This window comes from Trypanosoma melophagium (genome assembly GCF_022059095.1).
Source record: "Trypanosoma melophagium isolate St. Kilda chromosome Unknown ctg1segment0, whole genome shotgun sequence".
Lineage (NCBI taxonomy): Eukaryota > Euglenozoa > Kinetoplastea > Trypanosomatida > Trypanosomatidae > Trypanosoma > Trypanosoma melophagium.
The window spans coordinates 309,121-332,185 of NW_027125132.1; the positions used below are offsets into that span (position 1 = coordinate 309,121).

At 41.1% G+C, this 23,065-nt stretch overlaps 14 protein-coding genes across 14 annotated transcripts; all 14 read right to left on the reverse strand.

Annotated features, from left to right (window-relative positions):
- Positions 1 to 181: 181 nt before the first annotated feature.
- Positions 182 to 1,993, reverse strand: LSM04_004759 (uncharacterized protein; the record flags this gene model as incomplete). Its single annotated transcript, XM_067335275.1, has 1 exon — positions 182 to 1,993. The coding sequence occupies one exon, from the start codon at positions 1,991 to 1,993 to the stop codon at positions 182 to 184; it is 1,812 nt and encodes a 603-aa protein (XP_067195187.1).
- Positions 1,994 to 2,379: 386 nt separating this feature from the next.
- Positions 2,380 to 3,129, reverse strand: LSM04_005699 (uncharacterized protein; the record flags this gene model as incomplete). The annotated part of the gene is made up of 1 exon (XM_067335276.1): positions 2,380 to 3,129. One exon carries the CDS (start codon positions 3,127 to 3,129, stop codon positions 2,380 to 2,382), a length of 750 nt encoding a protein of 249 aa, XP_067195238.1.
- Positions 3,130 to 3,730: 601 nt separating this feature from the next.
- Positions 3,731 to 5,047, reverse strand: LSM04_001431 (uncharacterized protein; the record flags this gene model as incomplete). The annotated part of the gene is made up of 1 exon (XM_067335277.1): positions 3,731 to 5,047. The coding sequence occupies one exon, from the start codon at positions 5,045 to 5,047 to the stop codon at positions 3,731 to 3,733; it is 1,317 nt and encodes a 438-aa protein (XP_067194993.1).
- A 232-nt stretch (positions 5,048 to 5,279) lies between these two features.
- On the reverse strand, positions 5,280 to 5,780 carry LSM04_008891 (uncharacterized protein; the record flags this gene model as incomplete). The annotated part of the gene is made up of 1 exon (XM_067335279.1): positions 5,280 to 5,780. The coding sequence occupies one exon, from the start codon at positions 5,778 to 5,780 to the stop codon at positions 5,280 to 5,282; it is 501 nt and encodes a 166-aa protein (XP_067195447.1).
- A 654-nt stretch (positions 5,781 to 6,434) lies between these two features.
- On the reverse strand, positions 6,435 to 6,722 carry LSM04_000574 (Heat shock factor binding 1; the record flags this gene model as incomplete). Its single annotated transcript, XM_067335280.1, has 1 exon — positions 6,435 to 6,722. The coding sequence occupies one exon, from the start codon at positions 6,720 to 6,722 to the stop codon at positions 6,435 to 6,437; it is 288 nt and encodes a 95-aa protein (XP_067194944.1).
- A 464-nt stretch (positions 6,723 to 7,186) lies between these two features.
- LSM04_003748 (Potassium channel tetramerization-type BTB domain) lies at positions 7,187 to 8,761 on the reverse strand (the record flags this gene model as incomplete). The annotated part of the gene is made up of 1 exon (XM_067335281.1): positions 7,187 to 8,761. One exon carries the CDS (start codon positions 8,759 to 8,761, stop codon positions 7,187 to 7,189), a length of 1,575 nt encoding a protein of 524 aa, XP_067195133.1.
- An 802-nt stretch (positions 8,762 to 9,563) lies between these two features.
- On the reverse strand, positions 9,564 to 13,313 carry LSM04_007795 (uncharacterized protein; the record flags this gene model as incomplete). Its single annotated transcript, XM_067335282.1, has 1 exon — positions 9,564 to 13,313. One exon carries the CDS (start codon positions 13,311 to 13,313, stop codon positions 9,564 to 9,566), a length of 3,750 nt encoding a protein of 1,249 aa, XP_067195379.1.
- A 574-nt stretch (positions 13,314 to 13,887) lies between these two features.
- Positions 13,888 to 14,241, reverse strand: LSM04_001941 (uncharacterized protein; the record flags this gene model as incomplete). Its single annotated transcript, XM_067335283.1, has 1 exon — positions 13,888 to 14,241. One exon carries the CDS (start codon positions 14,239 to 14,241, stop codon positions 13,888 to 13,890), a length of 354 nt encoding a protein of 117 aa, XP_067195025.1.
- A 492-nt stretch (positions 14,242 to 14,733) lies between these two features.
- On the reverse strand, positions 14,734 to 16,107 carry LSM04_001399 (uncharacterized protein; the record flags this gene model as incomplete). Its single annotated transcript, XM_067335284.1, has 1 exon — positions 14,734 to 16,107. One exon carries the CDS (start codon positions 16,105 to 16,107, stop codon positions 14,734 to 14,736), a length of 1,374 nt encoding a protein of 457 aa, XP_067194991.1.
- Positions 16,108 to 16,515: 408 nt separating this feature from the next.
- On the reverse strand, positions 16,516 to 17,424 carry LSM04_006642 (Target SNARE coiled-coil homology domain; the record flags this gene model as incomplete). Its single annotated transcript, XM_067335285.1, has 1 exon — positions 16,516 to 17,424. The coding sequence occupies one exon, from the start codon at positions 17,422 to 17,424 to the stop codon at positions 16,516 to 16,518; it is 909 nt and encodes a 302-aa protein (XP_067195304.1).
- Positions 17,425 to 18,049: 625 nt separating this feature from the next.
- On the reverse strand, positions 18,050 to 19,342 carry LSM04_001874 (uncharacterized protein; the record flags this gene model as incomplete). Its single annotated transcript, XM_067335286.1, has 1 exon — positions 18,050 to 19,342. One exon carries the CDS (start codon positions 19,340 to 19,342, stop codon positions 18,050 to 18,052), a length of 1,293 nt encoding a protein of 430 aa, XP_067195019.1.
- Positions 19,343 to 19,702: 360 nt separating this feature from the next.
- On the reverse strand, positions 19,703 to 21,085 carry LSM04_006082 (Galactokinase galactose-binding domain; the record flags this gene model as incomplete). The annotated part of the gene is made up of 1 exon (XM_067335287.1): positions 19,703 to 21,085. One exon carries the CDS (start codon positions 21,083 to 21,085, stop codon positions 19,703 to 19,705), a length of 1,383 nt encoding a protein of 460 aa, XP_067195273.1.
- Positions 21,086 to 21,349: 264 nt separating this feature from the next.
- LSM04_002903 (uncharacterized protein) lies at positions 21,350 to 21,982 on the reverse strand (the record flags this gene model as incomplete). The annotated part of the gene is made up of 1 exon (XM_067335288.1): positions 21,350 to 21,982. One exon carries the CDS (start codon positions 21,980 to 21,982, stop codon positions 21,350 to 21,352), a length of 633 nt encoding a protein of 210 aa, XP_067195080.1.
- A 335-nt stretch (positions 21,983 to 22,317) lies between these two features.
- Positions 22,318 to 22,962, reverse strand: LSM04_008363 (uncharacterized protein; the record flags this gene model as incomplete). Its single annotated transcript, XM_067335290.1, has 1 exon — positions 22,318 to 22,962. One exon carries the CDS (start codon positions 22,960 to 22,962, stop codon positions 22,318 to 22,320), a length of 645 nt encoding a protein of 214 aa, XP_067195411.1.
- Positions 22,963 to 23,065: the final 103 nt, after the last annotated feature.

The window sequence follows — 23,065 nt, forward strand, 5'->3', positions numbered from 1 at the left end:
TTTAGCCACCCCACCAAACTCCCCAATCTACCTGTTCAAAATAGAATTATTTTAAAAATATATATTAATTGTATTCTCACCTTTTTGAAACACACAGAGAAATGACAAAGAAGAGAAACAAAACAAAACGGTACACGGGAACTATTTAAACATACAATCAACCAGGATAAAGATAATAAAATCAGCGAAGGAGATGAAAGATAGCACCCGGATCAATTGTTGCAAATTGAAGCACCTCACGAAGGGCAGAACTAACGGCGGATCCCCGGGGCAATGCCATCTCCACAATACATGTCATACCAGGGCGTCTCGCAGGTTTTAGAAAATAACTTCTTTGATCAGCACCACGAAATCCACTCCGGGCAATCATGTTTTTCCCACTGGCAAGAAACAAGGGTGAGACCTGCCGTGTGATTCCATCCTGATCCTTGTACAACTGAGGACGAATAGGAACATCGTTATGACTTTCCCAACTCCATCCCCTCTCATCGTCAAAAATGCAGTAGGCAAAATCCTTTGGGCGCACAACAAGGCGACGATACGTTGCTGGAGGACAAAGTTTCATTTCTGATAATCCCTCAACCTGAAACTCATGTGATAACCGTTCAGATGCTTCCCTCATTCGGTTGTTGGGGAGAATTAAACGTTCCGCACCAAACCCCAATACAGGCAGGACCACATCATCAATGGAAAACTGTTGTGCTTCTTCCCTACTCTGTATTACCTGAACACGTCCAAGTAAATTATTTAAGTGTTTTTCCCCAGAAATAGATAGCCATTCAGGATGGCGTAAAGATATCATGTTTCCATTTACGTGATCGGCAGGGGCTTCGAAAACGTCAATTAAATCTCTTCCCTCACCCTTGGGAATTACAAGATCTCCTACTGCAACCTTGTCTCCGTACAGTTCCCAACGAAGTGATGCCATTGCATTAAAATGCACATCGGCCACACTTCTGAGTTTTTCTTGTATAACTAAACGAGGAATGCCTTCGCGAATAACCTGCGCTGAATCGTGATGTGCTGGTGAAATATCCGCTGCTCTATCTAGAAAGTCACGCAAAAGAACATGATGCGGATAATATAATCCAGTTTGTGCACGGCGAACAATAGGTTCATCTTTTTTTAACGCATACTCCAAGCTTCTTTTAACACTTCTCCAATCTTCTCGAGTAGATTTTGGGTTCGCAATTAGCTCTAACAGGGGATTAATTTCCTTATGTAGAAGTGGCGAACGTTCCGTCAAACCCAAAATATAAGAGGAAATAAAACTTGGATATTCTCTGTGAAGAAGAAATCTTCCCGACTCAAAGGCGCGGAAAAGACCAACACCATGACGAGCCAAATGTGAGTAATTTAGAAATCCATTAGATTGCAAACTTTCCAGGCGCGGGAGAAGATCTGCCAAAGCCCCTTTTATACCCCTTAAAAGAATGCGGTAGCGTAAATCTGGTAAAAGATCAATTGGTAATGGGGATAACGGTTCTTGCAATGCCGTAATGTCTATAGCTTCTCCAAGATATACAACTCCATCAGAAACATTACATTTCTGCTGATGCTGAAAATGAGACATGGCACTGCGGGATTTGGTATAAACCAATGCAAAACGTTCTTGACAACTCCCGAAATCAACTGGAGAGACAAACTGCACAGATGTCCCAGCAGGACATTTCTCTTCAATAAGCGTTGCGATAGCACCATCGGGAACCCCTTCCGAGACAACACGAATTAAAAAACGAGAGAATACACCCGTGCCTGGCGTTTCTTTATTTTCCCTTTTGGAAAAGATAGAATCAGGCCACACTTCATTAACGATGAAATCATCAAAGGACCATTTCATTAATCCTGTAACCCGTGAGTTTCTCACCTCATCCATGCTGCAACGGGAAAGATTTGCCGTACGCAACTCCGTAACGCCAACCGCATTTTCCATGTCAATGGAACCATGTGCATGCTTCATGGAATGTCTAAAATTAATTCTATCTTTCGTCATGACTCGTACACCCCGACTCTTCCATAACTTTTCTAGTATTCTCTGGTATCTTTCTTTCTTTATTTTGTGTTGTCACGACCACGTAAAGTAAGAAAAAAATGTAGAGGATAAACGGATAAGGGGAGAAGAATAAAAGGAGAAACACCATAGGAGAAATAAAAACCCAATCACACATAGCCATAATACAAATTCATTATTACAGAAGAAGTAAATGCAAAAAACAATAAGAGTGAAAAAACAAATAAAAACACTTATACAGAGAGAGCAAGGAAAAAAAAAAATAACTTTTTGTTTTACTCATTATTACAAAAGAAAAGAAAAGGACCGAGCCACCTTTCTCTCTTTCTCACTCACTTAATCAGGCTCTGCGTTCCTCCTCCTGCCTTTCAATCATTAGAAAGACGGACATTCGCCTGCCTGGCAAGCTGTTCCCTCCGCCACATCGGCATACACCGATTGGAATAACCCCCATGGGGGTTCATCATAAAGTACGGGCGATCATTCCAAACACAAAACCCCACACAACTCAGAAATCCAACTTGCCCACTCAGCACACCACTCAACCAATACGACCATCCCATGCCTGTAAAGAACTCTGACTGACCGCGAAGAACACGTGAGTCCAGGGGTTCCACTGGGATCGGATAACGATAATATAATCGACGACCGGCAGAGGTCCTGAGAAGACCTTTACGCCAGAATAGTGTTCCAGCGCCAATGCCAACACACCACGTGAGACTGTTGAATGCAATGGCCTTCATCCATGCTTGTCCCCATGTATTATGTCTACCACTCCACATGGCTTCAGAGAGAAAGTAATGCAGAGTTGTTCCAACCAGAATTCCTGGTAGTGAAATCCAACCCACCTGGCGCATGATGCCATTTATCGTGCAATTTACTCTTTTTTCTGCAAAGATAGAAACTGCTGTTCCTATGCCTGAGACTGCCAGCACCATTACTGCAGAAAGAAGAAATCCGACAGACATACAGCAGACATTACATCGCTTGGCATTTGCATTTTTCACTCTGATAGTTTTTGGCAATTCAGCTGATTGATCGCCAATCTCCGAAAGAACTCTGGGGTCCGCCTTCTTGGCGCTGATGATGGATATCTTTGTACTATCTAAATCTGCCATTTGCCCACCTACCTACACTATTTAATTGTTACAATATTGAATGGGGGGAGTAAGAGCAAAAAGTAGATACAATAAAGCAGGCAAGCACACAGATATACGAGCATACCGTACAATACTAATAACAATAATAATGGGCTTGCACATCCGTGCGGCAGCAAAAGAATAAAATATTCACACACAAAAAAAAAAACAAAACAAAACACACACAAGATTCATTATCCAAATTGTGACAAGAGAAGTAAACAAGAAAAGAAAGAACCAAAGATTCCCAAGAACACAATGTAGTCAGAACATCTCTATCTATGATATTTCTAGGATGATGGTACACAAACGAACCCAACACACTCCAGAAAGGGGTGATGCATCTCTTCAGTTTTATTATATCTTTACTCATTTACAGGTGTTTTACCTCCATAGTCTATGATAACCATTTGCACAAATGGCTGTTCAAACAGAGAAGTAGTGAAGAGGTGCGATATCAGTAATATAAAACAAAAAAAACAAAGCAGTACGGGGTTTCATGTGACGAATGTTTTATCAAAATCTCTAGGATGGCCACACTCTGGTATCGCATTTTCCTCTCTCTTTTTCTTTTCCCTCTCTAAATGGGAGTGTAATTATCAGCGCCCGGGACAGCAAGAGCAGAGGAAGAGGAGAAGGCGTCGGCTTTTCCCCGATTACTGCCTCTTGTCTCAAATACAACTACCCGCTGGATTGAGGTGTTATCAAAATTATTGGCGCGACGAATCATCTCCATATGATCAGCAGAGAGTTTAAGTGTGCTACTACTATTGGAATGATTAATCAAGCTGCGCTGCGCCATCATGAGAACATCGAATGATCCGTCAGTCTCTACTGTAGAAACACGTGTCGATGTCGTTGTTGTTTTTGACGAAGACATAGCGGCGGCGTTTGTGGAAGATGGCGGAACACGCGAGGTTTGATGATGGTCTCCACTTTTTGCTTGCGACGCAGCCTCTTCTGCGCGTAGCTTCTCTCGCAGGTGTTTTTGTCGCAGACGCCAGAGTTCATGTTTGCGCATTAGGGCCTCAGACTGGGCCTGCTCTGCTTCTTCATCAATCTCTACAAAACCCCGTGAAGTAGCAGTAGTATTAACAAAAAGGTGATTATCAATCGAGGTGGATGTCACTGTGTCGTCCATAATAAGGATATCATTCTCCGCAGCGGGTGGTACCATAACGGCCGTTTCATCACCAATGATAAGTTCCACTTCTTCTCCATTAGAATTTCCATCATCCGGAGTGAGGCGGGAGAAGGAAAGCTGTGAACTTGTCATTTCCTTTTGCAAAAGACGTTCAAAGGTTTGTTTCTTCTGCTGCTGAACGTTGGAGAGAAAATGATTTGTTATGCTGGTGGCAATGGATGGGGACCACGTGGAAGATGTTTGTGAAACACCAGTTGGAGAAAATGGATTACTGGCATCACTGGACCCATCAGCTATACCACCAAGAGAACGACAAAGAATCTCCCTCATATTGACATGACGTGCCTCTTTCCGCAATGCTTTTTGGGATCGCCGAAAAAGGGTGATTTGATCATCACCACCGCATTCCCCATTTTCGATTCCTTGTTTTCTCTTGCGGGTGATCTGCTGTTTCTGCGGCTTGCTCTTCTTTTTTCTCTTTACCTGAGACGACTCCAGGGGTTCCGTGCTTGGTGTCTGCTCAATGGGGAGTTGTGTTAAATCCGCCACAACTGCAGCATCATGTGGTTCTTCCGAGAGTACCACATTCATTGTATCTGAGAGAGAATGCTGCTGCTGTTGTTGTTGATCAACGAACTGACGCACCTTGTCATGCGGAGAGAGAGATTTCATGGCGAGAATTTCACCCACTGCATCACACTGCGGTGGTGGTGTGAGATTGCCAGTGTGAACCTCCGCCTCTGCTGGAATCATACTGTATACTGCTACTTATGCTACCCTTTTCCTTCCTTCCTTCCTTCCTTCCACCTAATCACGAAGAGAGAAAAGAAAGAAAAAGAAAGAAAAAGAGGAATAAGCAATCCATACCCACAACAACCGTTAAAAGTGAACCACCCCACCAAGCACCAATGACAAACAATAATCCATCTATTCACTCTTCTCCACTTCACATTACATTATATAACCCACTCCTCCTTCCCTTCTCTTACTCTTTCCCTTCAAGCAGGGCCACCACTTCCTCCCATCCCCCTGCCCGGGCCGCATCCAACGCGGAGGTTCCCGACACTGTCGTGGCCCCCGCCGCCGCCCCCGCCGCCAGCAGCCGCTGCACAACTCCGGCGTGTCCACCGGCGGCCGCCACGTGCAGCGGCGTGCGTCGCAGTGAGTCCCGCGCGTTGACGTTCGCGCCCTCGTCGAGGAGAATCGCCGCCACGTCCGCCGCCCCCCGCCCCGCCGCGTAGTGCAGGGCCGTCCAGCCGCCGCCATCCACCGCGTCCACCTCGACGGTCTGCAGCGGCCGGGCGGAGAGAACGGCGGCCACGACGGCAACAGCACCGGAGAAGGCGGCGTGGTGCAGCAGCGTCATGCCGTGGGGATCCCGCTCCGTCACACATCCGCCGTGCTGCACATACGCCACAACGCGGGACTCATCGCCGTGATGGCATGCCTCGTAAATAGTTTCTCTCCTTGACCCACTGGTCGTCATTTTGTGTTGGTCCACCCTATGTATGTGTGTGTGTAACGTGGGCCCGTGTCCCTTCTCCTATGGTGTCTCGCTTGGGTTGACCACGCAGGCGCAGAGGAGGAAGAAAAATGAGGAGGAAAGAGGAAAAAAGAGAGAAAGGAGAGATCATGAAAAAGATAAGGGAAAGTGCATATATATTTGGAAAGTTTTAACGAAACGTATCAGGAAAGCGTACAAATACGGTACAAAACTCTTTATTTCTTCTGGGTTTCTTTACTACCGAAAAAAAAAATGATAACCCACTAACTCTCTCTTGGATTATCTTCGTTTATGTGGTTTTCACACTTTCTGTTTCCCCACATATTGGTATGCTTCTCTCGTTCCTTTTCATTTAGATAACACAGATATATGTATATATATGTTTCTTTCTTTTAACTCCTTTTACGCCAAGAGTATTCTTTTTCTCTACCATTTAACGCTTTCTCAAGAGGGTTTAAATTTATTATCAGAAATACAGTGGTACGGTATGTGTCTAACTGATCCATGGGGTTTTTCTCAGTGTTATTGTCTAAGCGCATCAAGGGTACAAGCTAATGGAGAAAACCAATGAAAAGGAAACAAAAACGAAAACAATACACACACAAACACAGAAAGAAGGAAAAAAGAAAACTCGATCTACGGCTTTTTCCCCCTGGGTTTCGCTTGGGCAGCAGGTGCTTTTGTTTCCTCTTCCATACCAGCCTGCTGCATGAGCTCCGAAATAGATTTCTCCAGATCATCAATACGGTTTCCCATTTCATCAATACGAGTAATAATAGAGTCTGACATTTCCTGAAAACGATCTTGCATATGTTGCAGCAAATTCTGTACAAAGCTCGTTAGTTCTTGGGTGCCTTGCATGGATGCTGTAGCAGAAGTAGCATCTGTAGGACCTGTCCGAGCACCGGTAGCAGTATTAGACATCACTTTGTGTTCCTACTAATATCTCTCTTTTTCTTTTTAATTATATGCACTTTAGGCAGTAATGGGTTTACCACAGGGTACTACAAGAGGATAACGAGCATGTTAAGAGACGAGGAAGGAGAAAATGGGTGAAATTAAAAAATAAAAAAACAAGAATAATAAGAAAAAGAAGAAAAGCAAAAGGAAAAAAAAACAGGCATATTTACTCTAGAAGCAATAGGATGAAAAAAACAAACAAACAGCAAATAAGAGGGATACGACAGTAATAATTTCCCCCAAACCATCACTCCTTTCTTTCATCGTTTTGGTCTCAGCCACCAAAGCAAAACGTAAGAAAAGAAGTGCAACTGGGCAATGTGTTTTTTTTTTCTCTCTTGAAAACAGACAAATAATATCAATATATATATATATATATACATCGATTGGGAGTCACATAAAGACGTCTATAGACATAATTCCCATTTTTATGCGTTGTCGCGCCTCTCACGGGTGCCGGAAACAAGTAAAATTGGATCAATTGTACTGATATCGCCTGGTAAGAGAGCACTAGTAAAAGAGCTCAAGACGAATGGTCGAGTCGCTCTTCCAAGACCATCAATGAGAGCAGGCCGCAAATCACCATCTAATGTACGAGACATAAACAAAGAAGTCATAACTTGCGATTGCTGTTGTTGTTGTTGTTGTTGTTGTTGTTGTTGTAATTGTTGAGATGATGATGCCTGTTCTTGTGCCCCACCACCAATACCACCGGAAGCCAAAGTGCCTGCTCCGCCGGGTTGTGATAATTGTGTGAAGGTCTCACGGTCGTCTGCAAAAGATGATGTGCGGTTTACAGGTATTTGTCCCTCTATTTGCATCTTTTTCTGAAAAAGGGGAAGTTGCTCCGCCTCTTCTTCCGGAACAATTCGGACACATGAACTTAATTTCATTGCCACTGCGAAACGCAATTTTCGCGCATTTCCAAGAGATATAATTTTTGTAGAATTTTTAAGTGTATATTCCGCCACACGCTTGTTCATATCGACCATAAGTGATACATAATCATTCTTCTCAAATGCCTCTAATCCATCCTCCTTGCGGTGATGAGGAAAATTTGAGTAAAATACTCCTGTCATATAATAAACACAACAATGAGAGGTTTTGTGAAACTCTTGATCGGTGCTAACACACGACTCAGAAACTAATCCAATGCCTACATAATCGCTGTTAATAACCTGAAACGTAATACGATGACGTCCAGTAATAAGAAAACGATGTCCAACCACAGCGACACCATAAATAACTCGAAATCGATTGCGTTCAGGATTAACACCTGGTCCAGGACGAAACTTCATATTATTCTCATTATTTTTATCACCAAGTTGTTTCATTAAACCCTGCAATTGAAAGTATCGTGCATCTGTCTTTAGCATTGACAATTGATCTTCATTTAATGTGCTAAGCAAACGATACCCCCGAAGGTAATTAAGAATGAGATGAAATGTAGCAGGATCTCTATCAATAAAGAGTGCTCCAGTTTCATCTAAAATAGGGGGTTGAAGAAAACCATAATTGTTAGTAAGGTTGTTATTATTGTTACTGTTATTATTGCCGATGTTGATTTTACGAAAACCAAAGAGTACATCAAAGTAGTTTTCGTTTCCATCCTTACTTAAAAGAAGCGTAAGAGGAACTGTGAAAATTGTATCACCAACATTAAGACGAATCATTTCGTTAGGAGATATACTCTTGAATGATGAAATAACACCCATTGATGCCGTTGACTGATCTCTCTGTTTAAGAAGAGAAGCAACATCGCGTTCAACCAATTGACAGACATCAAACTGTTTCTTCAGTTCATGTTGTATTTCTGCCGCTGCTGAGGATACAAAGGAAGGAGAAGCATAGGCCTGTGAACTTCTCACTTCATTGTGATAATCATTTTCGTCCGAGTGGATATCGGCTCCATGCGTTGGGGATTCCACTTCTTTCGCCTCTTCTTCTTCAGTTGGGCGGGATCGCTTCTGTCGCTCTCGCGTTATAATACTCCGTTGCCGCATTTGGCACCTGGGTCAAATATAACACCAAGCACTAACTGTACTTTTTTTTTTTTGACTGTTTTTCCTTATTTCTTGTTTTTTTTTTCTCTTCTTATGTAATAATTCTCTGTCTCTCTGTGTTTGTGCGTGTGTAAACGTTATAAGTCCTATACACTTTTTGTTTCCTCTTACTTACTTAGTTTCCCAACTTTTATCTTCTTTTCTTTTTTGCTCTGTTTACTCTCAACACCACTACCAGAACTCAACCGCCACCCTTTCTTTTTCTTCGTTTTTGTTTATTATCTTTTTTCTTTTTGTGTTCACTCTGGTTATACGCGTTACTAAAGATAGCGATGTAAGAGGAAGGAATAAAAACGGACGTCGAAGTGAGAAGAGGAAGAAAAAAGAGCATTATTGTTTTTAGAGGTTATAATAATAATAATAATAATAATAATAATAATAATAATAATAATAATAATAATAATAATAATAATAATAATAATAATAATCAAAACAACAACAGCAGCAGCAGCAAAAAAAAAAAAACAATATCTAAGAGCCAAGCAAAAAAAGAAAAAGAAGCAAGAAAAAAAAACAACAACACTAGAATATATATATATATATATATATTTATTTATTTATTAATTTACTTATTTATATATATATATCAGAAAGATGGCACCTCCCTCTTCCTCCTCTTCCTCCTGTTTTACCATGGAGAGCAATAACACCACACCTTTTTCCACCACCACCAACCTAATTTCTTTTCTTTTCTTTTTCGTCTTGTTTTGTTTTTTCCTTTTCCTTACTCTTTCCCCATTCACTACAAGTGTTCCACCTGAAACTGCACATGGTACATCATTTCACGTCCATCGGGATCTGAGAGAGTTATCGTCAAGACATGCTCTCCTGTCTTGAAGGCCAAAAACTCAAAAGTCTCTTCATACTGTTTCTTTTCAGAAACATGCACATCCTCCTCCTCACCAGCCCCACCCACAATACTAGTTGTATCAGCAGGACCACTGAGAGCATCTGCATCCATGTGATTTTCCATTGCGAGACGAACACGAAGTGGAATCATTCGCTTCCACGGTGCATTCACAGAAACAGAAAGAAGTACAGGTTTCATAGCGGGAAGTGTGAAGGGGAACGTATTCGCGGCGACTGTACCGTTCTGCGAGTTTAGTGTTGGCGTGATGGATTTACGTGTATCATCTATTTGTACCTCAATGTTAACAAGGGCGTCTTCTAACGGCTCTGTGCATACCACCTCAGTTGAAATAATGGAAAAGTCTAGAGAAACGACACCACGACATTCTGGAAGTTCTCTTACCACCCATGGAAGTTGAAATTGTCCTATACTTGGTGGAATTTTTGTGATCTCAATAGGTGGAATAAGATATTCCGCGCCTGCCACCACTAATGCATCTGGTATGTTTGTAAAAGACATATGACTACATAGTATTTCAATCGTGTGAACTCTACTTTTGTTTTTTACAGTAATTTCCACATACCGTCGATTACGTGAAAGAGCTAGAGATGTAACCGCTATACCTGGAACATGAAAGACTCGAAGATAGGCTTCCCGAACACGTCTAGGAATAACGGCAAATACAGGAACTGCACTGGGAACACTATCGGGAGCCACAGGCTGTTCATGTGGAAGTTCAACCGTTGCACGAAAAACAACATGTTGAAATACCACATTATCATTTCCTGCAGGGGCAACTAGAGTAACTTGTGTAAGCATAGATTTACCAGTAGAAAGACAATTAGGAGTCATAGCATCTAATGAATTGTGTTCAAGTAAAACGTAAAGGGATCTAGCACTTACTCGTTGTTTACATCCACTACATCCATCTAATTGACAATTCTCATCATGAACTGTTAAATGCAATCGTCGTATATCCACTGTACCTGCATTCGATATATGTAAAGGAAAACGAATCTTCTGTCCACCAAATATTTCCACTTCATTAATTCCAAGAGTAAAAGAAACAAGTGGAAGTTCTTCTAACACTGGAATAGGGGTAAGATTTCTTGATGGAATAAAAAATGTTGAACACAGTGGTAATTGTCCTAAACGAATTTCTACACCATCTACCACAAGATATCCTGATGTATTTGGTTGTACTTGAAGACACAAACGACGCTTCGAAAAGGAAGGAAGTATAACTCCTGTCACTACATAACTAGAAGGAGCAAGAGGACCAACAATATGGCTAGAGTAATTTTCTTCAATAGAGTCAAGATCATTCGGTAATGTTTCTAGAGATCTACAACTAAGTGCGATAGATGTCAACTGTAAATCTCTACGAAATGGATTGGTTAAATAAAGTTCAACTTCACCTACAGTTCCAACAGACCATACTACTTGTCCTCGTGGTAAAACTTTTCCATTTAAAGTAAGAACAGTCATTTTTAATCTCCCTGTATCAATAAATGTAAATTGTGCCCCACTTAAAGGAACTGTTTTTGGTGCTAAATGAGGTGGAAGTGCTAGTATTTCCATATTTTCCAATAAAGGAGGTGGTACTGAAAGTACAGGTTCAAATTGTTCACTACTATGTTCAATTATATCCATTAACGTTTGTTGTGTTTCGCGATGTAAAAAAGAATGATACTCAAAAAGAAGAAGTGAGGCAACTGCAGTTTTCATCCCATCATCCACATCTGTTTCTTTCACAGAAGAAAGAAGTTCCATAAGTAATAATACATCCTGAGCCCTACGAGGATGACACTCCATAACTCCTGAACTCTTACTTCCATCATTTCCACTCCATGAATTATAATTAGGAGTTGAAATCAAATCTATGGATTGATATTGAAACTCCGTATTTGGAAATGATATTCCAGTCATATTACATGCTTGTAGTAAAAGTCCTATGGCTGCATTCCTAGCCCCTGCTTTTCTTTCTAAAATAGCAGCTTCCGTAACATAATAAATAGCCTTACGATCACACCCACACCTAGAACAAAGAGAAGGAATTATATCTCGAATTTCTCGCTGAGCTCTCTCTGGTAAATCTTTAGCCATTAATCTAAGAATCATTAAAGATTCTAGAAAACGTTTTTTATCTCCTTCTTCGGCAAAAAGTTCTGTACATTGAAGGTGAATACATGCCTCACGCACACGTAAATTACCTTTTTGTGTTGCAGAAGCTGAACGAAGTTGTTGTAATGACTCATTAAGGTATAAATGTAGTTCTAAAAAACTTAAGTGAAAAATTTGTTTAAATGTAGTGTGAACATTTCTACATATTTCCTCCAAACTAGTATCCAAGGTATCCTTACTCTCAGGAGCAAAATATTTACGAATCGATGCAAGAAAACGACGAAAATTATCACCATGTACTGTAAGAGGTTCCTCAACCTCTTTAAAGAGTTTTCTTCCTAAAGATGATGATGACAAACTTTGCCGTAAAAGAGTTGCCGCTTTTCTCTGTTCGGTACGTAAGTTTTCCACAGCATTCTCGAATTGATTTAATGTAGATGCCATCCCAAGGTTCCATACCACCTCTTCTCCTTCAATAAGAGAAAAAAACTTATCAAGTTCTATTTTTACCTCAATTAATGGAGCTCTTTGTAAGTAACGCAAAGCAGCAATAGATTCTAAAGTAGCAGAAGCCCATAAAGCATCGGATGCGGATAATGATTCATGATAAACGAGTAAAGCAGAATCTAATGCACCTAATTGCAAAAGTAAATCCCCTTTTTTCTTTGCTACACGAGATCCTAATACACGTTTCTTTAAAGCGTCACTCTCCCCATTTATACCCCCAAACTCCTCTGATAACTGCCGTATAGCCGCTGGTGTCATATTTGCCGTGGGTTTAAGTGCGACAATATGCGCATTTATCTGCTGTACCACAGAAAGTGATATTTCCCGCAATAGATATCGCGCCACATCCTCCACTGGTGTATTCGTGTACGCTGGAAGAAAGAAATGCTGCGACATGGATGCCTGTGCGTCTACTGTGGGGTCCAGCACGAGACAGCGGCAGGTGGTTTCCTTAAAGTACCGCTGAAACACCAGCTTTACGGCGGTGAGGGCACTGCGGGGTTCGTATTCGTATGAATTGAGAACAACTACGACGGCGGCCGGACTGCGATGCGCCTCGACGGGCCCCCACGGCGATGCGGCGATGGCGGCGGTGGTGTCGGCGACCCGCACGGCGACCTCCAAAACGGCGTTTTCAACGTAATATTCCGTCGCGGCGGGGAACACACCGCGGAGTGAACGCATGGGGACAAGCGGCTCTTGCAAGATGGTGGCCAGCACACGGAGTTCAAACCCGCTCATGGTGTGTTTGTATTTTTCTTCCACAAGGGCCGTGGGGGCACCAGTGAGAATGGTGTCCGTGGTATTATTACCAGTATTATTATTGTTATTGCTGTTGGTGTTGTTAGTTGTTCGATCATTGATAGTCTTCTTGAGATCATTATTCCCCGGCGGCTCCGAGGCGCACTGCAGGCAGACAGAGAGGGGAATCCACAGGAGAGAGGCACAGCGGTGGGATCGCAGCGACACAGAGGGCAACTGCCATGCGGCGGAGGCTGCCGTTTTTTTCATTGCTTTTTAATAATAATAATAATAATAATATAATTTGAGGTATTTGGTGTTGGCAAAGTCCAATTCAATCAAGATAGAGAGAGAAAGAGGAAGAGAGAGAATTGTATGTAAAAATCAAAAAAAAGGAGTATAAGGATAAAAAGCATCACACTGTATTGTTAAATAAATAAATAAATAAATAAATAAATAAATAAATAAATATATATATATATATATATATATATATATATTAGTTTTTTCTTCTTCTTGTGCAAGGCGGATGTGCTCTACAAATATGAGAGGTGAAATCACGCACTTATTACCCAAAAAATAACAATAATAAGAAAAAATATACGATAATAATACTTCTTCATAGATACTGACGTCATAACAACTCAAGACACAATGGTCTTGCTCTTTTTTTTGCTTTTTTTACCACTTCATGAAATTACCATGTTTTAAAAGGTGCCGTCAAGAGATGAAGTCAAACAAACATAAAAAAAAGAAGAGTAATAATAATAATAATAATAATAATAATAATAATAATAATAATAATAGAGCCATCACTTGCTGTTTACAACCATCTAACATATCCCTAGCCCATTGGAGAATCAGTCACTTCCATAGCAACATCTGTACCAGGGAATTGTTCCTTCTTACTCATCCACACTGAAGTGAGACCTTTACTTCCACGATGTGTATACTCTGATGCCATCTTATACCCTCGTCGACTGAAGAAATCCACAATATCTGCCAGTGAAGAAGTGACAAGATTATCCGGAAGTGGTCCTTCTTCCCAATCAATGTGTTTTTCCAGTTCTTCCACAGTAATGCGCACGTGACGATACCGCGTTGGGGCATTTCCCCACACGGCGGGTTGCACCAGTGGGAGTTGTGCGTACACGGGAAGTCCGTAGAATCCAACTTCACGGCGTATTGTTGTGTACATGACGGGATCTCGCGGTACAATAAGTGTGCCTGTGCGCAGGTAATCTTATATATATCCAAATACAGACCCATTACAATCAATAAAGTAAGTGTTATATTTAGGATATTTAGAGACGGCAATGGGTTTTCTCTCTTGTGGAGTAGTGATATCCACCAACATTTAAATGTATAATAGAAGAGTCATGTTGATCTATTTCAACCATTTTTTTTTGCTTATTATTACCCAAAACCATTCCCTCTTTTGTATTGTTGTAAAGTGATCAAGAATAATAGGAAATAAAACTGAATTATGAGAAACAACAACAACAACAAAAAGCCATACACACACAAAACAAAACACACAGGAAGAGAAAATAGAAAAAAACAAAAACAAAAAAAAGATAATGTAATAATAAGCGATAATTATGTGAAAATGAGGAGTCAGCAATGACTCTGCGAGGTAAAAATGGTAACGATAACTTGAACACATATCAAATATTACATTTCGTACCTTTTAGTATTCGTTAGAAAAAAGCAGATGCCCAAAGGAAATGCTAAAAATAGGCAGCTTATGCAAACCTATTTCGTCATCCTCCTCCGTTCGAAGAACGTAATAAAGTTGACCCTTCATAATGGTTGGATTATTACTTGGATTAGATATAGTTAATTCAAATATCTTTGATACATCACTATCTTTGCTTTCAACATCCTCTTTAGGGTCACTACCAGTACTCCTGCTGTGATCCTTCTCCACACACCGTTCATTCATCATCCAAAACAATCGCGATGAATCCTTGCGGGAGAACTCTTCAATAAGCTGCGATGATCGTACATCAAGTCGCAACAAGTAAGCATCAACCATATCCACAATATGAGAAGGATTCTCTGGTTTTAGTGAAAACTCCAATACAAAGGTACGACGGGCAAGTTCAAAGGGATCCACTCCCTTTACACTACACTTACCAAGTGCGGTATCAAATGGACGAACGGTTGCTGTGAGTGTGATATTCTCATTTCTACAGGTAACAGTGCGTGGGATTTGTTCTTGTAAGAATTGCGTTAATCTTTCAGTGGAAGTAATAACTTCCGTAATGGCATGTAGATTTAAACCAAAGGAATTTAAGTAATGTTTTGTTAAGTGAAAAGATGTACTGTGCATTGCCAATACAGGTTCTCCACGTCCGTATAAGTCTCCTATTGTGGGAATTCCACGATATAGACTATTTATATTCCTATCCAAGAGATTGAAATCCTTATCAGTATTGTCATTATCATTATCATCATTGGTAACAGTATTATCAGGAAGAATATCTTCATGAAAAGCAAGTATATCACAATCCTCATTCTTATCTTTTTCTTTTCGCAAATGCTTTTCCTTTTCACCAGATTGAAGATCCTCATTTAAGAAAACTTCATCACCTAAAAATCCAATCACATCGTTTTCTGAATCTACACACTTTTCTACGTTACCATTCTCAGCATGAATCCCGCCCACTAATCCCATCTCTTTATTATTACGTGCAATATCCTCCAATCTCTCTTTAATCCATAGTAATTCACGGAGATGAATGAAACGCTGAGCCGCAGGTGAGAGAATAGGAGATATTAACTCATTTGTAGAGGAGATGCACGAATCAGGGAGAAATGCCCGACGAAGATCTTCACAACAAATACGGACAATATAATTTGAATCAACCTTTTCCTGTTTATGTGGTTCTTTTTCCTCACTGGAGTTCTTGCACACATCTTGGGTGTTACATGTACTCTTAATAATATTTTCTACAGGTGGATAAGACAAAATAAAACGTATGTCTTGAAGGTGATGTGGACAGTGTTTAGCTGCATGAATACCTTTCAGGATAGATCTATAGTAAGGAATAAGGTTCATCTGAAGAAATATGTTATAGATGTGATAAAGAAAAGTATATATGAATCAAACAAAAAAAAAGAGGAGAAAAAACATGGAAATAATAGGGCACACACATTCTCTCACTCTGTATATATATATATATATAACAATAAAGACTAAAAAGAGAAAAAAGGAAACAATCACTCCAAGTAATGAACAAAATCAGTAAGCAATAAGACAGTAATTCAAAGCCATCATTGGTAGCTTCAGAGGAAAAATAAAGTAAAAAAATGAGCAAGTGAGGTAAAGCGATCCTATTTAGTGTGTTTTTTATTTCAAAAAAGCAAATCAATTAAACAACCTGCGGTTTCTCTCTCTTTTTTTTTCTTCGTTACACCATATCCTCAATGCTTATCTTTCGTTATCTCTTTTCTCTTCTTCCATTCCTTACCTTACTGCTTTGAAAAGCAATGCAATAAGCAAACCAATGATAAGAACCACAAGAAATAGCACGCATATTTTGAATGCACCTGCTTCTTGATATTCTGCGGCCTTTTGTAACTGAACTTTGGCTTTTTGCACACGACTATGCGTTACTGTCATATTATAGTCAATGCGATCGAGCACAGCACCTTGTTCAATGACAAGGGTATTCATATCTTTGAACATTTCATGTAAAGATTTTATAGAAGTATAAATCCGATCAAACTCCTTCACACGTTCATCCACCATATGTTGATTTAACAAAATGGTTTCTATTTGCTCCTGCGTCATACCCTTTTGAAGATACTGATCCATTACAGCATCTGTTTCTAATTGTTGCTCAATAACACGTTGTCGCTCACCCCCTGCCCATCGCTGCGCCACCGCCTGCTGTTTCTTTACATCCATCATATAACGGCGTTGTCTCTCACGGTAAATCTTACTGATATCATTAAGTTCATTCACAAGACACATTTTCACATTACGAAGTATACTCAACTCCGCATCGGTTCCACTATCCGGCAGCTCCCGCATGTATGCTATGTCTATCTCTTTAATAAGCTTCTCCCCCTGCTTAAACAGTGTATCAATAAGATCCTGTTCCCGATCAATCTTCACCTCCTCCTGCCCCTCATCCCTCGCCGAGCTGAACTCAATCTTGAGATGATTCTTCCGCAGTCCCTCCAGTACTTCCATGTGTGTGCGTATCTTGTCGCCCACGAGCCGCACCTCGTCCATTTTCTCCACCCACTGCGGGGTGATGTACGCGGCGGTTGTCTGCGCCTCCTCCTCGAGCAGCCGCTGGGCGTCGGGGTGCCGCGGCCGGACACTGCGGTACTGCAGGAACTCAGAGGTGCGATCCCGGGTCGCCATTTTTTTTTTCTGGCACAACTATATTAACAGGAAAAAGAGGAATATATATATATATATATATATCAACACCAAAAAGAAAAGAAAAACAATAGCTCCAGAATACGAAGGGAAAGCAAAACAAAACAAAAAAAAAACACAATCACCAAAGAATAAAGAAAGGAATAAAGTTTTAACGAATCGAACTTCTCAGTAAAAATGATTACACATTGAAACGTAATTCATCAGCTCCACTAAACTATCTTTTGTATATAAATAAATTCGTAACATCAGAGATATTTTTTGATAAAAAAAAAGTGAAGAATTAATGCGGAATGAAACAAACAAAAATTCTAAAAAAAACTGACTCTGAATATGAAATTATCCTGATTGCCCCCATGACTAAAAGAAAGTGGAGCAAAATAAAACTAAAAAGCAGATATAGTCGTTTCCACCACAGGCATAAATAAGAAGAAGCAAGGTTTTTAGTTACGTTCAGTTTATTTCTTCTGATCAATCAAATATTGCAACGATCCAAGAAAAAAAAAAAAAAACAACTACCATGCGTTCTCACAATATGACACGGGCACACACACGCACAAACTTATAATATAACATAATATATAGGCGAGAGATCCTATTTTCTTTTTTATACGGGTACCGCGACTTCTTCCCACATTGCCCGTCCTATACCATGACGCTTGTGGGAGTACACAACAATCACTACTACAGATGTAAGAACAACACCGTTGACGAGAAATGGCAAACCACTCATCACACTTGTGGGTGATCGATTCAAAAATGACCATGACATTAATCTTCCCAGAAATAGAGAAGCCCCAATTTCTAAAAGATTTTGCAGAGTACCCACACACCCAAGAGCCAAACCAGCAACACCACTATCAGACGCAAGGGCAGCTATTTTTGCATTAAATATAGTAGTTGCCAGGGTTGTTACTGAACCAAGGAAAACAACAACGTATAATTGAAATCCAGTCATTGCCAATGCGTATCCCATAGCCACCACAGGTACAATCGCCAACGTTACAAATAATACGGGAAGTACGATGTTACTTGTAATAATAAATTTAACTCCAATTAACTGAAATACAACTGCCAAAAAAGCAGAAATACCAGTCATTACACTTACTTGAGGAAGTCCCCATCCAAGCCTATAATCCACAAATAGCACAAGCATCATATGTGTATTAACATTACCCACACGAAGAATAGAAAGTGCAATAATAAGATTTCTAAGCAAATTATCTCTGTATATAATACGAAGACTATTTTTAACTCCCCCTGAAGCACGTAATGCAGTGGACTCATTAGACTTTGCATCTAGTAAAGGAGAGACAGTGCGTGAACCACCAGGTAACTTGGTAGACAAAGCAATGATAGTTGCAAATCCACAGAGAAGGCTACCAAAAACTAGCGAGGCGATACGCGAGAAATACCAACTGATAAGACCACACAAAAGTGATGAAGAAAGCATAGACACACCAAATGTAGCACCAACATAACTGTATGACTCCAACAACGCATTACCACCCAGAAAATCGGAAAGAAAAGCTTGAACAAGTGTTGAGGGAATAGAGAGTGCGACCAAACGAGCAAACCACAAAGGATATATAACACGAAAGATGTCACCGTACAAAATAAAAAGAGTAGACATAAAAAAGAAGAAAATCCATGGTGTTAAAAATTCCAGTCGCCCTATGTGATCTGAAAAGTGACCAATGATACCGCAACCCAACATACCACTCAGAGCAGTCGTTGCTGTAAAAACCCCTTGCCATGTGGGTGCAATTGCCTTTCCAACGATATCTTTTAATATCAGCGGTGTCGTCACCTGCAGCACAGCCCAAGAGCCAATCACTAGACCCCAAATACAGCACAGCCTATACACAAAAAAACGACTTTCTCGAGGAACATTATCCATGGCACTAGAAACTACAAATTCCTCACCTAGCCCCAACAACAACAACAACAAAAAAAAAACATGAATTGTGGGAAATTGAGAGAAAAGAAATAAATGGTAGTTAAAAAAAACATGAATTGTGGGAAATTGAGAGAAAAGAAATAAATGGTAGTTAAAAAAAACATGAATTCTGGAAAATTGAGAGAAAAGAAATAAATGGTAGTTAAAAAAAACATGAATTGTGGGAAATTGAGAGAAAAGAAATAAATGGTAGTTAAAAAAAACATGAATTGTGGGAAATTGAGAGAAAACAAATAAATGGTAGTTAAAAAACAAACAAAAAAAAGAAATAATTTCCCTAACGTTTTCCAAAAGTGTCCCCTACCTACTCAGCGATACTACAAAGGCACCATCGCCCATAGCAATGGGGTACACCTTGTTCTCCATATCAAAGCGAGCCTTGAACTTCTCCCGTACATTGTTAACAACGCGCTCCACGGCATTCTTCTTGAGTAGCAGTATGACGCAGCCACCGAACCCACCGCCCATCAGGCGTCCGCCAGCGACATCTGGGTCCTCATTGATGGTCGACTGAATGAGATCCAGCTCCGGGGTTGAGATCTTCATCAGTGTCTTCATGCCCTCATGTGCCTCGTTCAAGATCTTGCCTGCACGCCTGAAGCAGTCCTCGTGCGTCAGACCGCTATTCGGATCGGTGAGAGCGATGAAGTCACGTGTGCGGATCTGCTCCGTAACGTTGTAGTAGCCGCGATCAAACTCACCGTTTGTGAGGAACCGCTTGCAGGACTTGACGAACGCGGCGGCGTCGCCATCGTTGGTGAACTTGTGCGGGTCGCGGACAAGCTCGGTAAAGGTGAATGGGCGTCCGCCCAGAACATTCTTTGAGATCTTCTCCTGAGCATCTTCCTGATCACTCCGAACGGTGTTGTACGTTCCTGCTGTTTCGCCAGACAGATCGTGCTTGATCATGGAGTCAATGAGGAGGAAGCAGGCGTCGTCTCCAGTAACTGGAGTAATATCGCACATCTTGTACTCCAGTGTGGAACAGTTGAGAACCATAAATTTATTTGCAACCGAGAAGACGGAGGCGAACTGATCCATGATACCAATCTGAACACCGCAGAAGTCCGTCTCAATGCGACGTCCCTGCTTCACAAGCTCGATCATATCATCATGAGACTCGCGCGGGAGGATGGCGTAGCGCCGCCCTTGTGTTGGCTTTGCGTTGAGGTGACGACGAGTGATAATTGTGGAGAATGCGTTGAGCAGCGCAATGTCAAAAGATGCGGAGGCGCTCATGCCTGCACCCATCTCCAGCGTTCCGAGGATCATCATACAGATGCCTTTCAGCGGTTCTGCGCCAAGCTTTACGCCGTGGTGTGCCAGCCGAATTGCAGCCGCTCCGCGAATGAAGGTGGTCCACGCCTTGTTGTGGGCATCAGCGGCCAAGTCATTAAGCTCATAGTAGTCACCGCGTGTGGTGGCAAAGCGCAACTTGTCGTCGTTAATGTGCGGTACGCGACCAACGAGGATGTGGCATCCGTCTCCCACTGCAGCAGGGCAAACGTACCCGCCCATGTAGTCCACATGTTCACCAATGAAGTTGACGCGTCCCGGGGCAAATGTGAAAAGAATCCACTCAACCTCAGACTCGCTGTTCACATTGAAGGCTTTCATGAAATGCGGCTTCATGTGCGCAATGGTGTTGTCAAGGCGTTCATCTGTGTAGCTGGTAAGATCCATGGCTTATATTATAGGTAAATGTATTATAGCTGAGCTGCAAAAGGAAAAGAAGGATGAAAAAAAAGTTGAACATTTAAAAGTAAATGCTTGAGTGGAAACGTATCAGGTGCTATCGTATAATGATTTAAATTGCGTTGCCGATGAGGGCAGTAAATGTAACTGTTTTTCTCTTCCCTCTCGAGGACCAATTAAGTTTCAAAATACTGATACAGTGGTGTCAAAAGTAGCACCTAAAATCAACACACTTTATAATCTAACGTTCGTTTATTCAACGTGTGTGTAACTTCTCGGTGGTTGCCTAGAGGCAGTGGATGCAATAAAGTAGGCAAGATGTTTATCCCAAATGCCTCGTGTCTCTGCACGATGCTCACGTGCGGCACGACTGACACCTACGTGCAACCACTCAGAACATGCTGAGGTCCACGCATACGACAGTGGGCACATCACACCGAGGGCGTTGAGATACTCCGTAATGATAAATAATGCCGCATATTGCTTGGACACGCTAAACCAGCCATGTGCGTAGAGTGCTAGCTGCGCTGAAGTAGTGGGGAACAGTGAAATGGCAAAGATGAGGCAACACAGTCTAATGTGTTTTTGACGATCACGGTAGCTCATCTGCTGAATCATACTTCGCAGTGCCTGTTGAATAATAACTTGTGTCATGACGAAGAGAAAGAAAACACCTGTGGCAGTTGCGTAGAATGCCGCTGGTCTATTGATAGAAGTGGCGAATACAGTGGATCGCCAGTATAAATAGTATGAACAACCGTTAAGAAGACACAAGACACATGATGTCACTGCCAGGAAACCCAAACACCGTGAAAGTCCACAATAATGAACGCGAAGTTCAGCACCGTAGGTGCTCGTGGGTGTCTGCGTCCCACGGTCACACATCATGCTCTACACAAATAAGAATATACAGTGGAGAAAAAAAAAAGAAATGGAGAACCAAAAAAAAAAAAAAAATAGTTTTTTTTTTCTTCCATGGGGTCTGCACACAGACAAAAGAAGAACGATATATATATATATATATATAGAGAGAGAGAGAGAGAGAGAGAGGACAAGACAAACAAACAGACAGATATACAAATGCACAAATAGATACAAGTACACGACAAATGTATCCCTCCAAAAATTGTTTACACCATCCCCTCTATGTACGTTCCCCCCATACTGTTTTACACTACTAAATCTACTCATTTTATTTCCATTTTATAGTACACCAAGTGTTACACTTCACATATATTGTTTGATACACAGAGAAGAGGCAACTCACGCCTCAAATAGTCTAGTCCATTTCCAAGGTTGTTTAATACTCTCCGTGTACTTTGAAGCTGTCGTTCCACTTCTGCCTTTTCAGCTCTCAGCTCGTCGAATTCTTGGTGAAGGAGACGGTGTCGTCTCTCCAGATCATTGTACTGTTCCCGACTAATGGTATTATTCATAGTGTGCAATATTGATGACGTATCTGTTAAACCTAATCTATGTTTGAGATCCTGACACTCAATGCGCCAACGCTCCAACTCTATAGATGTCTCGTGATGTATATCTCGTAGAATCGAGTTTTCATCTCTTGACTGCTTCAATACACGTCTTAGCTCTCCAAGATCTGTGTGAAAACGGTAAAGCATTTCTCTATGAACGTGAGTAAGGTCAGTTACCTGTTGCTTTAATCGGTCAATCGCATGATGCAGTTCTGCTACACTTGCTCCATCGTAATCACCTTCTTGCGAGAATGAATGAAAGTATTGTAATTGATCCACAGTCATTTCCTGCTCAGCAGCTGAAATGGAAATGTCTTTCGTCACGTTTCTCATTTTATTCCGAAAAAGAGATCCATCCGGTCCTCGTGTTCTCACTATTGCAGGAGGCATAACTCATGTACCGATGCACAATCTCTGTTTAAACAGACTGTCCTTTTCACGACTGTCCTGTAAATAGAATATACAAAAATGAGAGAAAGAAGGACATGAAAAG